The sequence below is a fragment of the Alosa alosa genome, chromosome 19 (genome assembly GCF_017589495.1).
Source record: "Alosa alosa isolate M-15738 ecotype Scorff River chromosome 19, AALO_Geno_1.1, whole genome shotgun sequence".
NCBI classification, from domain to species: domain Eukaryota; kingdom Metazoa; phylum Chordata; class Actinopteri; order Clupeiformes; family Clupeidae; genus Alosa; species Alosa alosa.
Window position 1 is genome coordinate 12,022,083 of NC_063207.1, and position 18,222 is coordinate 12,040,304.

General features: G+C 43.7%; 1 protein-coding gene across 1 annotated transcript in view; it reads left to right on the forward strand.

The window, feature by feature from the left end:
• ttc6 (tetratricopeptide repeat domain 6) overlaps positions 1-18,222 on the forward strand; it is a 44,057-nt gene that overhangs the window by 505 nt on the left and 25,330 nt on the right. Inside the window, exons 2-15 of the mRNA XM_048228333.1 lie at positions 83-1,152; positions 2,283-2,354; positions 2,843-2,998; positions 5,361-5,491; positions 8,994-9,173; positions 9,698-9,857; positions 10,466-10,570; positions 11,564-11,671; positions 12,027-12,113; positions 12,988-13,424; positions 14,793-15,255; positions 15,509-15,638; positions 17,142-17,317; positions 17,977-18,113. Coding sequence (XP_048084290.1) covers positions 106-1,152; positions 2,283-2,354; positions 2,843-2,998; positions 5,361-5,491; positions 8,994-9,173; positions 9,698-9,857; positions 10,466-10,570; positions 11,564-11,671; positions 12,027-12,113; positions 12,988-13,424; positions 14,793-15,255; positions 15,509-15,638; positions 17,142-17,317; positions 17,977-18,113 — 3,389 coding nt within the window. The 5' untranslated portion in view covers positions 83-105. The remainder of the gene's footprint in view (positions 1-82; positions 1,153-2,282; positions 2,355-2,842; positions 2,999-5,360; positions 5,492-8,993; positions 9,174-9,697; positions 9,858-10,465; positions 10,571-11,563; positions 11,672-12,026; positions 12,114-12,987; positions 13,425-14,792; positions 15,256-15,508; positions 15,639-17,141; positions 17,318-17,976; positions 18,114-18,222) is intronic.

The following is an 18,222-nucleotide window of genomic DNA, read 5'->3' on the forward strand; positions in this document are numbered from 1 at the left end:
ATAGGCCTAACATACTATACTTAAAAAAACGCCAGTCATTTATTCTTTCCTTTGTTTCTGTCACACAAACACTCTCTAATAGGTAGCCTACCTTAAAAGGGAAATATGCCCAGTAAAAAGGTAATACTGAAGCCCTATGATGAGCTGAGGATGAAGAGGGATGTAGAAGTGCTTCTCAAGAAGTCCAAGATGGAATACCAGCAAATTAAGGCCAAGCGGTTGCAAGAAAAAAGTAGGCCTACCAGCCTTACCTTACCTTCCGACTGCTGTCATTGGCAGGGGTCAGACCAGTTACCTGTGACCTCCGAAGGTGCAGACCATGCCTCACCGAAACCACTGGAACCGCAGAGTCTTATGTCACCTGGTTTTATGGAGTTCAGAGCGGATCTTTTGCCATCTCCCCCATCCTCTGCTCTCCTCCCTGATAAGCAAATGTCAGTCTCACCCAGTCAAGAGAGCCCGCCTCAGAGCACTGGTGAGGAGAGGGCATCTAAAAACCCACTTGTGAATGCTCCTGACAGCCCTGTTGTCTTCAAGCCAGCTATAGCTCAGCTCGCCGGCACCACCAAAGCGGTGTCCATGTCACAGAGGCCGCAGCCTCCACCAAAACCCCGATCAGAGAGGCCCCCGACAGAGGCCAAGGGGCGCAAGACGCACATCCGCTCTGTGCAGGCACTTGCCCCCGGGACCAGGGTGGCAAAGGCATACACGTCACGGCACCTGTTCCAGCGAGACAGCCTCACACTGAGCTCTGATAACTTAAGTGAGAGCAACAGCAGTGATGATTCAAGCTCAGGTCAGTCCGCCAGAGCCCACCGCGAGGTGAAGAGGAGGAAAAGAAGGAGAGCACGACCTGCACGTTCACCAGAGTCGGACAAAACACCCCTAGGCCAGAAGACAAAAGGACCCATTATCCCCCACAGTGTGAAATCTGCCACAGAGCTTTTGGAGGAGGCCAGGAACATCGCTGGCAGAGAGGTTGAAAGTCAGGAGGAGGCTACAGCCAAAACTTTGGTGAGGACATGCCGCCGGACAGTCGACGAAATCATAGTCTCCTTACAGAGTGGGACCGTTGCCTTCTCTGCCTCTGGTAATATGATCAAGGAGCTGATGAAACAGGTGCTCGGGGATGACTACTTTGCGGACAATGAGGTAAGCCCAATGTAGAGATGTGATGCTGCAGTTTGTTCTCTATTTAATTATGGGTTACACTTGTCAACATAAGAGTGACATGACATGTTGTCATGAACGTGTCATAAACAAGTCATAAATGTTTACGGCATAATGCTTCTGTCATTAAGTGTCATTCGGTTTTTGTCATAACAAGTTAGGGTTAGTATTAGGGTTAGGTTTGGGGTTAGTGTCATGTCACTCTTATGTCGATACTGTCAAGTAAAGTGTTACCCAATTATGTGACATATTTTCTTTGTCCCTTTGAATACACGTACCATCCCTGCATTTGAACATGACTGATTACCTCAAATTTATTACATGTAGCCTATTCAACTGATGCAATTGAATTCCATGGTGATACAATTGGCAGTATTACTAAGAACATGCATCGGTAGTTCAGTAATAGGACAATTGTGACCCCACAACATTGGTGGTACAGTAGTTTACTTTGCTGATGTCCAAGCAGATGACATGGGTCCCATTCCTGTTCTTGCCGGGGGGTGTTATTTAATTCATGATGGTGAGTAACTTACTCAACCTACACTGACTAAACTGAGTCAAGGGTGCACACCGATGGTGATGAGTCCACTGGGCCTACTGAAGCGTGTCCCGCAAGAAGTACCAGCAGCTTGAGGGGTCCGCAGCGGTGCCGGAACGAGTTTTAAAGTCAGGGTGCAAGAGTCAAGAACCTTGAGGGGGATTCGGAGGAATCTCACCAACAAATTTTTTTATAATTCTGGTGGCTAAATCATTTCAGCACCACAATAGGATTCAGGATATTGCACAAAATCGCACCGAGATCTGAATCTAAATGAGGGACTAAAATACAATTTCATGAAAATCCTGTTTTCATAAAAAGTCTGTGTTTTCAGTCGCTCACCTGAAACATGATCACATTTAGTTTTCTGAGCTGGGAACAAACAACTGTAGTTGCAGGTGGAGATTACATTATTGTACATTATTGTACAGTTACTGTGTACATTATTGTACAGTTAGCATAAAATGGTCTAAAATTGCAATATATTGTACAGCAAAAAAAGTTATCATGACAGTTCTACAATGCTATGTATATTTTGTATATTGATGTAGTGTTCAAAATATAATTACAGGAAGAATCATCAACATATGAAGCAAATGACGTGGGAAAGAGTGACAGACCCACACCTCCTGCAGAGCCATTGGTACGATCTTATCATAATGGTATCGTAGGGCCGTCTATATCTGTATGAAAATGGGTGCAGTGTTGTTTCTTTTCACAGGCTCTTATCATAGTCACTTAAGCTGTTCAAACCGGGATGGCTTACAAGTGTCATAAATACCTCCACCGGAGAACAGGACTTTTCTCATGGCCTTGTTAACATTCTAGTGGAGCTGGGACAAAGGGCTTCCAGCTGGGTCTGGAAGGTGTCGCAGCGGAGGGCCTAGCACAGTGACGAATGACTTTATAGTTGGAGTACCTGGTGCGGATGATAGAGCGTCTTGAAATCATTTCTTCGCAGTATTTTCTCATAATTCCTCGCTCGTGCAGTAGCATAGGCTAGAATGATGACATGAAAGATGAAAATAATTTTTCGATGAATACAAAGTTGTTGCGTTGAAAGAATGATGATCATTTTTGACCCAAGTTCATTAGTTAACAAAATTCAGAATGTGTTTATTTCTGTCATAGGGTTCTCATGTGAAGTATAGCCCTAGTTCACCACCAGTGGTGTGTGGGCCAATCCAGAGGAGTCCCACTAGAACCTTCACCTCATCTCACATTGTGCCCATGGGAGTCTTCAAGATGGATGGCATACCTGAGCAGCCTGATTTGAAACTCACAGAGGCAAGTGTTGATGTATTCTTTTGAAGGAAAACAAACCAATAAGATGTTGATACTGTTGTTGTGATTTTACCTGGGAGCTTTACAAGTAGGCCTACTACTCTATGCAGGTGATGCAATCAATTAAACTGAATACCAGGTCAACATTATGTCCTATGACAATTGCTAAGGGAAAGAGGGTAGGTCCTGTCTCTTGGTCATGGTCTATGCTAAAACACCAAATAAAGACATTGATCTAGACGTGAACCTCCATTAGCCTCACAACATCATTTTATTTTTTTATTTGATTTAAACGCTTTTTTAACAGGGACACCGTATATATCCAGGCCAGATTATTATTGCTATACAAATAAAATTTTATTATTATTATTATTATTATTATTATTAGTCCTACAAAGTAAAAATAAATAAATAAATAAAGTGTAATAAAAATGGAAAACAAAAAAATGGTTGCAGTTGGCGTCTTTAGGGGAAAGTCCGTAGGAGTCGATTGAGTGTGGGAGTGTTTCTGCAGCTCTGGAAATTCACAATTTCGTCGCCGTTTTTTTAAAAAAAAAAAAAACATAGTCCAGTCCATACAACTTCATTTCAATTTCGAAAGAAATACTGGACTATGTTTTTTTTTTAAAAAAAACAGCAACGAAATTGTGAATTTCCAGAGCGTGTTACTCCACACTCAGCAATCGACTCCTACGGACTTTCCCCTAACGACGCCAGCTGCAGCAGCAACATTTCCTGAAAGGTACTGGCTTGATGAAATTCATTCTGGACTCTCTATCCGACCACATAAAGACCTCGGGATACTTCGGTTTGGCTTTAGGGACCCTCTACTCACTACCACGTAAGTGTAATGTTGTTTGGAACTGTAGAAGAGGTATAAAAATAGCGTTTTGCAGCGGCGAAATGACTTGCCCTGGTCACTTCCAGGCTAACGAAGTTTTGACTAAAAAGGTAAAATCGAACTTTTCTCAAAACACATCCGAATGACATGATTTTGATGTCAACTCAACGTATGTACTCCCAATCATCCGTAAATTGATCTAAAGTGCATTTCACTCCGGATAATTCCTTTAAAATGGAGAAGATTTTGTTGAATGATTCTGTTGTATGTTTTGCCAAGCCTGCTACTTGCAAAGTTACCTCTCCACTGGTGTCACTGTTGTTGATGCTGCCAGAAGTGTGGGAATGTGGTTTGCATAATCTAACTCATAATTTTGACTATCAACCATAGACATCTTTTAGGCACATATTTAAAGGAAGCTTCAGTTTGATTTATAGTATTTATGGAAAGGATTACCATACTTCTTTATTTCCTTTTTTCCATTTTGCTTCTGAAAATAAAAGTTTCCTTTTCAAGATCAGATCATACAGCCTGGTCTGTGAATTGCTCATAAAGATTGTTGATTGTTGTCTGCTGTACTCTGCTGTGTTCTGCAGTATTCTGCTTTCAGATTTTTCTGCTGTTTCTGACTAACCTTACTAACCAAATATACTGTGCCATGTCCAGTCACTCAAAGAATGCGATAAACACAGTCTGTGGGTGTCCTCAAACCCTTGACAGCTAGGCTTTGTCAATGTGGCCTTTGCCAATAGGTTTCCATTACAGGGACTCAGTGCACTACCCGGGTAAAGGAACATATACAGGAATCTCCGTTATTCAGCTCTTTCAGCTGATGTAAACATTCTTACTACCTAAAGTATCCACATTGAAGGCTAAAAACATCTGTGCTGGTTTTAAACATCAACATTTTTGCACCAGCTAGCCTATTCTTTTATTATTATTTTACACAAATACTTTTAAAATGGAGTTAACAGAGGTCAATAGACACAACAGGCTACCTATGCTGTTCCAAATTCAAATGTTGCATTTATGTTGGTTTCATTTGTAATTACTTGATAAATGAATATACCATCACAATTCTGATGAATTAAAGCCTATTTTTTAGCTTTAGCTACTTTTTAGCATAGACGTCAGTTTATTCATAAAGTGTACCTCACTCAACAAGCTAATGTAGCCCGACCTATAATTGATTTAGCCGTAACATCTGCCTTGCTGTGCTTAAAAAATGCGCTTGTTGTCTTCCACTCATGCCTCGTTAACATCTCACACATCTGCAGGAGTTTTTTGGGGCTGCACTGGTTAGTTATTTCTACCCCGTAAAAGTTCTCAAAAATTATCCTTATTGGGCGGTTCATTGAGTTAATGGGGACACACATGAATGACCGAGACCCCATAAACTACCCCCAAGTTCCTGTAGTGGAAACCCCCCAAATGATTAATAACTTTTGCAAATGTATCTTTGTGTGTAAAGTGTGTACATGAAGTGCCTGACCTGTGTGTAACCTGTTTCTGTTGCTGTTAAAGGATGTCAGCATGGATGGATTAGAAGCTAAAGGAGAGACCTTTCCACTGATGAGGAGGCCTCCAAGGGTTCCATTGTTCCCCAGCAACATTCAGGGCCTCGCTCATTTGGCAACCTGGGCTCCAAAAACAGAGTGAGTGAAAATGCATACTGTATCTTTTAAAAGCGTCACGTTCCAGTGTTGGACTGGCTGTTGCCATTTAGATGCAGAAGATCTGTAATCTCTCTCAGAATAGTGTTAGTTTGTATTTGCAAGCATACGTTTAGTTTCATGCACACAGTTTTAAACCTGTCCTACATGTGTTTTAAGATAGATTTTCTTAAAACTGGGTGCATTTATACGGCCCCACGATTATTTGGATACACGTGGTCACAGTCAATACTAAGTGATAGCTCTAAAAACATGCTCTGTAGTATTGGTTATTTCACAATAGTACACTGAATGCACAGGAAGGTTTTGATACATGATGTACCAGGACAATTTGTCTCGTTTACATTATTGTTTGCTTAAGCCCATCCAGTGTACTCGGTGAGTCCTCGGTGAATCACGTTTCCTGGACTAAATGCCTCACCTCGTTCAGTGACCCTTTCAACTCGCTATCAGTGGATCTCTCTCTCTGTCTGTCTTTGTCTCTCTCTCTCTTCTTCTCTCTCCCTCTCTCCCTCTTTTCATCTCTCTCTCTCTCTTTTATCTCTAGAGCTGTTTTCAGACATGTCATCCGTAATATATGCGGATCTTTGTCAAACGGATGTCCAACCCTTCGGGTGATTCAGATATGATGCGTACATGCGGACATTATGTGTGAACGACACCGACGCACATGAACAGAACCTCTGTGTGGTTGAACAGGTTGAACGTGGTCGAACACGCACATGAACAGAATCTCCGCATGTTCTTCGCTTCGTTCAGACATGAGCTCTTTAACATAAGGTCCGTCGGAAATACTAGGAGGGGAGTAGTGTAAGAGCCGGCAAAGTTCGGAATTCCAAATGTCCGGTTATGTTGTTCAGATACGGCCCAACCGCTTGACATCCGCAGAACATGCAGACTTACACCCACGTCTGAAAGCAACTCGTGTCTGTTTCTGTCTGTCTGTCTCTCTCAGTCTGTCTCTTTCTGTATTCAAATTCAGATTCAAAGTTGCTTAATTAGCATGACTGTATGCAAACAGTATTGCCAAAGCTGTTGTTGATAGTAACATACAATAACACATAATAAGACCATTAAAGAAAAGATAAATAAAACAATTAATACATAAAAAGAAGGGGTGGGGGTAAAGGATCTAGAATTAACAGCTGTAAGAAACAAGAGTAAGAATAGGATGCTGTGTGTGTGTGTGTGTGTGTGTGTGTGTGTGTGTGTGTGTGTGTGTGTGAGTATCAGACACAAATTTGTATATCATAGTCCCTCAATTTCTAGATAAAGGCAGCAGAGGGCCCTTTGCCAAGAAGTATGGCCATTTCTCATTGTTGTTACAATCTTTAAAATGTGAGATACCTACTTGAAATTTGGGAAAGAATGTCCGTCTTAGATTTTCATACTTTTCACAGGGTAAAAAAAAATTATATCTCTGTATTTGTCTCTTTGTTATTGCGGTGCTGTTGAGGGATTGCTGATCAGAGGGTGGCCTTGACCACAAAGGCATTCAAGGGGGGATCACACTGAACATTCTAGGAACATTTTAGGCATTCTGACCAATCAAAGCAGTACCATTCTTTATAGGGGTAGGATATTTCTTTCTGTTGTACAGAAATCACTTAGCAATCAGCTTGACTTTTATTTGAATTAATCAAATTATTATGGTCTGAGCATTGTGTTAGGCTTAAGCGCTGCCACTTTGGCATTGTCAGTGTGATCCTTGTCTCAGAGTTTCCGGTAGGCTGTGTGCACTGCAGCACTCTGGACTCTAATCACCGCCCCCTGTCCTCGGCCGCCGTTCAAGAGTCTTGGTGACAGACAACAAGTAATTACTCCCCCCCAGTCGTCACACCGGGCTCCGTGGGCGGCCGTCGCCCCGTCTGGAGCCAGCACACCCACTCGACTCCTCTCCACTCTTCCTCCTTCTCTTCCCACAGGTCGGATGCTCTCAGCCTGCACAGCTCACCTGTCAATGTGGGCAGATTTACCTCCTGTGACGACGCTGGTTGTCTGTTTACTCTTAACCACACTGACACTCCTTCTCCCACTCATGTCTTACCCCATGTCTTTATCAGGTTGTTTTTTTGCATCTCTTTTTTTTTTCTCTTCTCTCTTTTCTCTCTCTCTCTTCTCTCTCTTTTTTCTCTCTTCTTTCTCTCTCTCTCTCTCTCTCTTTCTATCTCTCTTTGACTTTGTCTGTCTGTTGTTGCCCCCTCCTGGTTCTCTCTCCCTATCTCTTTTCCTCTGTCTCTCTTCCTTCACTCAAAACAAGTGCTTTTTAATTAGTACCTTTGCTGGGGTCACCAAGAGGCCTCACCAGGACACGGTCGAGGGGCTTTCAGAAGTCCCACCGCCCCACCACCTGACTCTGGCTAGATGGATAGGGAACAGGGTGGGACTCTGGCGCTCAGCTCGACGGCCGTGGAGGAATGTTCCCCTTTTCAGAGGCGGCGGAGCAGATGACTTTGGGGTGACCTTACAGGTCTGTCGCCAGGCTTTATCTGTGCCCAGAGAGAGGTGATAAATCTGAGGGCTGACAGGCCATGATGAACGAAGAAGTGCCCATAAATCGCCCCTGTCAGACCTGGAGCGTGACGCGGAGGTGCGGAGGTGAGAGAGAATGAGAGAGAGACCCCGACATACAGAGTGAGAGAGAGAGAGAGGGGAGACAGAGTGAAAGAGAGAAAGAGACTTTTCCATTTCCAGCCGACTGTCTGCTGCGAGCCCTAGCATATAGCCCACACACAGTGCCAATGTCTGTCATTCTCTTTCTTCCCCTATTTCTCTCTCTCCCTGTCCCTCTCTTTCTCTGTTATTCATCTCATCCCCCCTTTTCTCTCTCTCTCTCTCTCTCTCGCCTACCTCTCTCCTCTCCATGCCTGTTATATCTTCTTTTCTTTATTTTCTTGGCTCTGTCTCACCGGTTCAAAGAGCAGTGAGAAGTTATGGCAGAGCGGACCTGAGTAAATAAACCTGCGGCTCTTCTGCCAATCCTCTGAGGGATCCTCTCCTGATACAAAAACACCCCTGACCTCAATCATGCTACTGGTCAACACACATAGATGTCATTTTGCCATTATGAGTCTTGTGTTTTCACATGTGCAGTCATACCAAAGCGGTGTTTTTTTCCAAGTCTCCACAACTTATTGTTATAAATCTTATTAAATCTGCAACTATTGTCCTCGAGTCAGTATTTTTTGTTATAATATATATTATTTTGAGGTGTGTTATAACAACATATTACAAAGTATTTTTATTTCACATGCAGGGGAAGGCTGAATAAACATTTTACAATATCAAACCCGGCTCATAATCTGAGGTTTAAAGTTATCTTTATAGGTTATGGGCCTCCATTTACAGTTGAGAGAACATGACAGACCGAAGTATATACTGATCCTGATTTATCCTGATGACAATGTTGTCATTTGGGGCGAGAGAGGGCCTGGCAATAGCTGTAAGCAACCTCAGTGTCTTGTATGTTTGTGTCTTGTCACAGCACGGAGGAGTATAAGACAATCCACCACCTGTGCACCACTCCAGCCAGCCAGGTCCTGCCTGTGGAACTGCAGCTGGTGTCCAGGGTCTGTCACACGTCCAGCCAGCTCAACGCAATACCTCAGACTCTCCAGCAGAGGGCAGCACTGAAACATAGCTCAGAGCAGCTGGACGCGCACAGGTATAAACAAACCTGTATACATTTGTAGTGAAATATAAATATAAAGGCCTGCCTCAAATAAACACTAGGATAATTAAATGCATAAAAAAACAATGAGCTAAAATACTTTTCTATTTTCTATTTCTTCCTTCTATCTAAAAAAATGTAATAACACACTGGTTTGGAATTGGCCTGTTGTTTTTTTGGCTAAGGACTGCACGTTGGTTTAAAATTAAAATAAAACGTTTTCTCTGAGGGAAATGATCCTGCTGAGGAAAGGCGAAGAATGTGCAACTGGAACAGGCTACTGAAGTTTTAATGCTTTTATCCAGTGTGTTTTCTTGTCTTTTGTTGGGGACACTGTTAATAACTCATAATGACCGAAGTTGTCAGTTCAGTGAGGTAAAAGCCGGCCTCTTATAATCGCAGAGCTCTGGTAAATATAAGTAATTAAAGCAAATTGTATGTTTTATGGTAAATAGTAAATCAAGGTGTCTAGGTTGAATATTCTTGTTGAGTAACTGGGGTGTTGATGTTTACTTTAGGATTGTGAGTCAAGGTATTCCACTAGAGGCCCTCCTTGACACAGAGCAGGAGGACTGTGTGTCTCACCTGGATCCTGAGAACTCCCTGGCTCTGTCGGACTGGAAACGCATCGCTGAATATTACGTGGAGAGACCCCGCATCCTGATGCACGGACATGCTGTAAGAATACTAACACACTGACACGGACAGGCATGGTCATGCTCGAGGTCACTCTCTCTGTCTCTGTCTTTCTCACTCTCCTTGAGATGCAAACTCTCACCACCAGATGAATCCCTTCTCTCACTCATGCACAGACTTATACACACACACACACACACACACACACAGGTACACAGACACACACGCATGCCCGTATACACACACACACACATACACAAACACATTCACACATCTAACTCATGCACAGACTTATACACACACAGGTACACACACACACACGCACACACGCATGCCCGTATACACACACACACACACACATACACAAACACATTCACACATATACACACACACAGAGACACACAAGACAGGCATTAGGCTAATGTTCCACAATCCTCTATCCTGTTAATAAAGAAATGAACACTAGATGGCAGCAAAACACACACAATTTATCCTCGTAACTATTGGTGCTCTGTGAAGGAACAATCTGAATGCATTACAAAACGATTTTTATCCATTTCCTCATGCTTTATCAGGAGTGCAACCAGGCTTTTGCCTGAGGGAACATGTCCTCCACCACATGTTCAACCCATTTATGTCTCCTTTCTCAGACTCCAATGTGCGAACGTGAAATGAAAATGTTCTGGAGTCCGGCTCCACCCAAGTTCGGCTGTGCACCCATCTTCCTGAAGGACAAGCTCTTCCCCAAGTACCAGGTAGTGTAGTAACCCATAGTGACTGACTAGACCCACGATGCACTGCTCCACTCCACTCGGAACAGATGGATGCATGCTCAACCACCCCCATCACCACTCTCATCACCATCAAGCCACATGCACACACACACACACACACACACACACACACACACACACACACACACACACACACACACACACACACACACACACAGGCATGCACACACTCACTCACTCACATCCACATACATACACACATTGACAGACACACACACACACACAGACGCACATACACACACACACACAAACATTGTTTCTTGGGATGGCTGACAGAAGCACTGGCAGCCGAATGCAAAGCCATCTACGTCCATCTGTGCTCTGCTGTTTCGGTCAGCAGGCATGGTGGGCTCTTGTCTATAATTTCACAGTAGGGTCTAGTGTTGTCAGCAGAAAGAGCAACTCCATATGCAATGACACTGTTGTTTCTAAAAGAGGTAGTAATAGGTGAGGAACTGTTAAAAGGAAGTGTCATGGTGTTTTATACCTTTCTGTTCAGGTAGATCAGCGATGAGAGTGTGTGTTTTCTAGTGCTGATCAGGCTTGGCTCACGGACCTGGCTGAGTTAAGCCCCGTGGCCCTCTCTAATGAGTGATTGCAGGGAGTAATTGAACGCCAACTGCAGCATAGACACGTGCTTTGCAAATGCTAGTAATTTATGCCTTATCACAGGCAGTAGTTTTATTTTGTTGTATGTTATTATGTTATCAAATAATTTTGATTTGGCCTTTTTTGCTTTTTAAGTGTGTGTATGCGTGTGTACGTATGTGTGTGTGTGTGTGTGTGTGTGTGTGTGCACGCATTAGCCAGTTAATTCAAGCATGTCAAACACCAATTACAGAACAGCATTTAAACTAGAGCTCTCTATCTGTGTGTGTGTGTGTATTTTTGGGTGTGTGTGTGTGTGTGTGTGTGTGTGTGTGTGTGTGTGTGTTTGTGTGTGCTTGCTCTCAGGCAGCCAGGTCAGGACTCTATGGTGATGAGTTTCTGTGTGAGCTGGAGGAGTTGGCAGAGGCCCCTTCTGGCTCCCTCCACGCTGTGGAGCAGCACGGCACCTCTGTGGTCAGTTCTCCACCTAAAGTCCAGCTAAACCATCCACAGTCACACACTGAAAATACAAGTCACCTGTAACCTTGTTTCCTGGCATCCAAAATTGAACCGAATGTCTTCATAAATTGCACAAATAGGCCTATAAGAGACAAGCAGGCTTTATAAGAACAAAATGGTTTTTGATTAGATCATCTAGTACAGTGGACAACGATATTTGTTTGCAGTGTGTTATGAAATGCCATAATCAGACATAAGGCATAAAGACATAATACTTGGCTTGTAAAAGAATGTTTGCTAGAATGTTGTGTACACTTACTTACACCCTCCCTTATTTAACACACACACACACACACACACACACACACAGGAAAATGTGCTGTGCCAGAAATCGAACTCAATGGTGGAACTAAGGGCAGATGAATCAACACAACCAGAGGGGTCTACTACAGCTCAGGTCAGTGCCCTGCAAGAACGCAAGATTTTAACGGCACCATTTACTCAGTTTTCTCAGTCAATCAGATATCGAAGCTGAAAAATGTCCGTCAGTTATCCCTGCATCTGTTCCACATGGTCCTGGACTCACTTGCCCTCATCCCCAAAAAAAACAAGATTGTTTTTTGACAGCCGAGTTGAGCATGTGTCTGCTGCCTTCTAATTGCATTCGCAGTCGCTCATCTTCCTTTGTTGTGGTTGCATAACTGAGCTATTACTCTGTTGTTGTTTTGACTGCATTAACCTTTGTGACACATTTCATACTCACTTCAGCCCATTTTCCATTAGGCTTAAACAGATTAATTGGCTAATCTTCTTTTGTCAGTCAGATCACTAATTTGCTTTTAAATTGCCTTTGCACTCTAAGTTAAGAGAGGGGAAAATAGAGTTGAAATATCTCTCTTGTTAACAGTTGCTTTATTTCTGTGATATCCTGTGGTGAAAATAACATTGACTAGGATATTTTTTTATTTTTCTTATTTCGATGCATTTTCTGGTCACCAAATGTAATACATTATCTAATAATTAAGGAAAGTCATGAAGTCTACCGTAATTTGTCGACCTTAGAGTACATCTCAACAAACCAAAAATGGCTAACTCACACTTAGCATGCACTTATTTTCTTCTATTAGTATCCCTCTTAACTGTATCTTGTTTCTACTCAGTTCATCCATGCTTGTTTTGTCTTGGTTATCTTTATTTTTATTAAATGCAGCTCTCCTATTGCACGTTAGCTTGAATGTTCCTGCCTTGTTGTTTCGGATAAACGTGTCAGCGAAGTGAATCCATGTCCGTGTAAATGGAATGCTTTTTTTGTTTGCTGTCCCTGGGGCCAGCTACAGCGCCCACGCTCAGCCCCACTCCTGAGCACCGGCACTGAGGACCCAGCAGGCCTCAGGATCAGGGCCGACTTCAGCCCCATCACCACCGAGCTGGAGGGGATGCGGCAGCACAGACAGCCTCAGGCCACCAGGGAAACCCAGCAGCAGCAACAGCAGCAGCTGCAGCAGCAGCAGCAAGCCAGAGATCCTCCTCCAGCCCAGGCCCAGGCCCAGCAAGCGGAGGCCTCTCAGAGGTCCGACAAGAAGGCGGAGGAGACACTTGGGTCAGCCCCTCACCTGGTCCAGGCCCAAAACCACCACCTCGGTGCACGGGGCAGGGTGCTGCTGGACGCCAGGCGCGGCAAGGCGAGCAAGGCAGGGAGGAAGCTGAGGCCCGCCAAGCTGGCAGAGGTCCTGAGCGAGCTGAAGGAGAAGCCTCGTACGCTGCTTAGGTGAGAGTGGTGCTGCTGCTACACAGGCCATGTCAGCCAAGTTCACGTTTATTAGAACACATTACCTTACACAGTGGTCGTTCAATGTGCTTCACATTTTATACATAAGAGACTTAATAACTTTAATAGTTTTAAAATCAAGGCCAACGATGTGGATTATACAACACAAACACATTTTTCTCGAATACAATGTGAAACAAGCACTGATACCTGAAAAACAGCAGTTTGATGTTCACTGTTATGCTGTTGCAGCTTCTCCTGTAATGAGCAGCAAGAAATATTATAAATTATTAATAATTAAATGAGTGAGGTGAACATTCATTAGAGATACAGCCAGAGAAAAACATTAAGGTCTGGAAGGCAGGCTTGAAAATGCAATCCTGATCAAATCTAATTGCTTTATGACACTGGTAAACAGCACTCTCCGCTAATAACAAGCATTACCGCCAATTACCTCACCTTGGAACAAAATGCAGGGTGAAACTAGGCCACTGAGAGTACCGGGGGAAAGAACACAGTCTATTTAAGGTTCTGAAAAAGAAACAGCCTTAGAAATGGGCAAAGATAGTCCTCAAGGCAGCTCAAAAAATCTGTTCTTCGTTGTGTTTCCAACTCTCCTGGGAAACTGAGACGTGTTTATTAGTCATTAGATTGCCGACACAAGTGCTTTAAGCAAGCTGGCTTCTGGCTGATGGCTGCATCTGTTCTCCTGTCAGTTTGACCATTTGGCACATTTTGTAACAATCTCTGTTCTATAAATAAACAGCACGGTCGTCATTAGTCTCTCTCTCCCTCAGTGTGCTGCCTCCAACCACCCAGATTCTCATCTGTGATAGCATTGTGTTGCGTTTAAACATGCTCGGGCATAATGCTTATTTCTGTCTTTCCAAATGTTATAAATTGAGAATATACATTTGTAGTCATAGTTATTTGCACATTCTAAGTTTAAAGTAAAATTTACATTTGACTGGTACTGGTAAAGCAGATGCTTTTCATCCAAAGCAGCGCAGACTTGCAACGGCTGGTTCGGGACTCAAACTTGGATTGACCGATTCTATTGTAGAGAATGTCGCAAAGCCACATTCTGCATTAGTGGCTCTTTTCCAAGGAGTATTTGTGTTTGGTTTTTACATTAACACATATTCATTTAGGTCCATAGGTGTCCCTGTGCACAAGCCTGTAGTGATACAGGTGCAGGTGAGGCAGGTACGTATAATCCAAAAATTTAAAAATCTAAATCACCGCACACTGATCACTATTAACGTTGTTTTAGTGTGCAGTGATTTTGATTTTTCATTTTTTGGAACATATTCATTTAGCTTAGTTTGTAAAGGTGATGTGTTCTCTCTCTGTGTGTTTGTTAAACAGGAGTGAGTCTGTTGGCCACCTGCCCCAGAGGGGTTTGTGCCGCGGGCAGCCGGGCAGCCTCATGCGCTGGCCTAGCCTGCCGACCCAGCTGGACTTCCAGAGCTTCGCCAGCGAGCGCGGGGGCATCGCACCAGAGGTGGCGCCGCGTGAGTGGGTGCGGGACATCTGGGATGCCTGGTTCGACGAGCTCTTCCCGCCGCTGGCGGAGAGCGACAAGCATGGCGCAGCCATCGGCGGTGATCAGACAGAGAGCCCCGAGGAAGAGACCCGGGAGCTGGAGAAGGAGGACCTGTCGCTGAAGCTGGCCGACAGGGACGCTGTGGCCGACCTGCAGGCCAAAGTGGAGGCCCTGAGTCAAGCCATGGCCCAGCAGACGGCCGCCAGTGCCTTCGACATGTGCCGCCGTGGGGCGTTGTATAAGAAGCTTGGCCTCCTTAACCAGGCCTTGGAGGATCTGGACCAGGTGAACTCAGCTGCCCCCTGTCCTCAATTGTTCCTGCATTATAATTAAATGTGATAATGACTTTATAAAAAATGAAACTGAATTTTCTAAAATTAACTAAAAATGTCACATTCTGGAGACCTCTTAGATGCTCAGGCCAGAGGGGCTTATCAGTTGAGAGCCAGGCATAGCAGAGGGCTTTGGTCTGTTTTTGTTAAACCACTTGTCTGTGCTGTTTTAAGGCTGGACATGCCATTGTTTGTCTCTGTGAAAGGCCATATCCCTGGAGCCGGGCTTGCTGAATGCTTACTGGCACAGACACAGCATTTATCTGCTCAGAAATGACCACAGCAGTGCCCTGCAGGACCTCAACTTTATCATCAAGCACAATAAGAAGCACGCTGGTAGGTCAATGGACAGATGTGTGTGTGTGTGTGTGTACACGGATGAGAATGTTTCAGATAATAAATGTTCAATACACAATTACTGTGACTTGAGGGTGTATTGAAAAATGAAAAAAGCAATTTTCTGAATCATGATTGTTATTAGGTTACACACAGGCTTCAATAATTCAGTTCCTCATATGATTGTGTTCCTGCAGTTTGCACATTATTAGAATCTGCTGTAGGTGGTTATAAAAATCACAAACTTTTGAAAGCTTGATACCACTTGGGTGAAAAACTGATCGAGGGTTGGCGGTGGGGTACAGGCATCAGTCGCAGGGTCAGTGCCTCGTGTCCCTCTGGCGTGACTATCAGTTCATAGCATTGGTCTCAGACTGCACGTTATTTCCCCAACCTCTCCGATTGGTCTCCCTACGTCGATGTAGGTCGAGGTTAGTTCAGCCTCAGCTCTATTGGTGGTGCTTGTTTCTGTTTGCACTGAAGACCTTATGGGACCCCATTTTGAAAAATTCCTTAATGTGTGACCTGTTTTTTCATGGAATTTGGGGATTTGGCTTTTTTGTGCAGTAGATTTTACTGTTATGAAGGGTGTTAATCAGCTATAAAAATGTTTCGGTTGGAATAATTAATTCTGAATCATGTCACATATGCTGATTGATTTGCTTGTATTGATTTGTGGTATAGACCCTGCAGATACTATGTTAATTTGTTTGTGTTGGTTTGTGGTAGAGACTCTGCACATGCTGTGTTGATGTGTTTGTGTTGGTTTGTGGTAGAGACTACAGATGCTGTGTTGATGTGTTTGTGTTGGTTTGTGGTAGAGACTCTGCAGATGCTGTGTTGATGTGTTTGTGTTGGCTTGTGGTAAAGACTGCAGATGCTGTGTTTTCTTGCTCACTGGCGGAATGCATTAGTAAGGCCTGTCCCTCAGGCGCTCACTGGGAGAGTTTGGGTGTTATATTAGGACATACTGCAGCTTCTTCTCCTTGTTGCTTCTGTTATGCTGTTTTTTTACTTTTCTTTGTCCAACCAGAGAGGCAAGGGTAATAACAGTCCGGGTTAAGGAATACAAACCTAAGACAATATGCAAGTATGGCACACACAAGGAAAGCCACAAAAAAAACAAAAAACAATTTTGTTTAAGAAAATTGAAAAGATGTTCCAACCCAATAATGTCAACTGACATTCATTCACACAGTAATACATATGTTTATTTCCAAGGTGATCTATAAAAGGTAAGTGTGATTTTAAAGTTGTTGCAAACAAACCGACCCCTTCATCTTAAGACTCCCTGATGCACCCTCAGGTGCTCTTTCTGTTCATTTTTTATTATTCACTGTTTATTTTGTGACCTTCGTGCTAACCCTAGGAAGTTGTTGTATTGTGTGACGTGTCCGATATCTGTTGTTAACAACACTTTATTAATAAGTTTAATTAAATTATGAGTTATTTGGTTCAACCTGAAGTCATCAGTGCTAATCACTTGTGTTTTTGATGATCCAGATGCCTTTCAGTCCAGGGCTGAAATCTTCAGAGCCACTGGGCAGCACTTTCTGGCCATCATCAACTACACCCATGCCATCAGATGCAGGCCAGGAGATGATGAGATGTACTTCAGGAGGGCCCAGATGTACATGCAGACTGACGAGATAGTGCTGGCCATGGAAGACTATGTTAAAGTACATCGTCACATACACACACAAACTCATACAGAGATAAACACACACACACACACCAGTGATGGAAATTAGCCACCCGCCCCCCGCCAAATGCGGGTAGTTTTGTGCGCTGACGGGTGAATTTGGTCAACTTTGGGGAAAAATACTTAATTTCCATCCCTGACACACACACACACACACACACACACACACACATACAAACTCATACAGAGATAAACACAAACACACACACACACACACTCTCACAGACCTACACACACGGACACACACACAGTCAATGCACTGACACACACACACACACACACACACACACACACACACACACACACACACACACACACACAGACCTGCACACAGAGAAATCACAGACAAGACATGTACTTCATACAAGCTTAATCCATGAAGTAAGTCTGTGCTTTTTCGCAGTACAATTTTGGTGACTTAATTCTAAATTGAAATGCACTCATGATGTTTGTGGTTGTTGATGCATGATGGAATGTCTTGGAAGAGTGCTTTTTTGAGAGCTACAGTTGACAGTTCTATTTGTGCTGAGCACTATCTAGTCTCCCCTCATGCCTCATTTCACCCTATTTTGAAAATACTTTTTCACAAGTGCTTTTTAAAATATATATAGCCATTTGCATTTTGTAAACTTGCAGACGCACACCATGAACCCCAAAAGGACAGACGCCCTGATGATCCACGGGCAGCACTACTTCCGGAACTCCAACTTGCTGGTGGCGCTCACAGACTTTACCTCGGTGCTGTGGCAGGAGCCGGGGAATGCTAAGGCCAGGTAGGCCACCAGTACATGGCGCTGACCGCACTTGAGGGTCAGGTCCGGGCTACACTAAGGCGGGGATCACATTAGCCAGTGGCAAGCGGCAGGTTTCCTATTGTTCTCT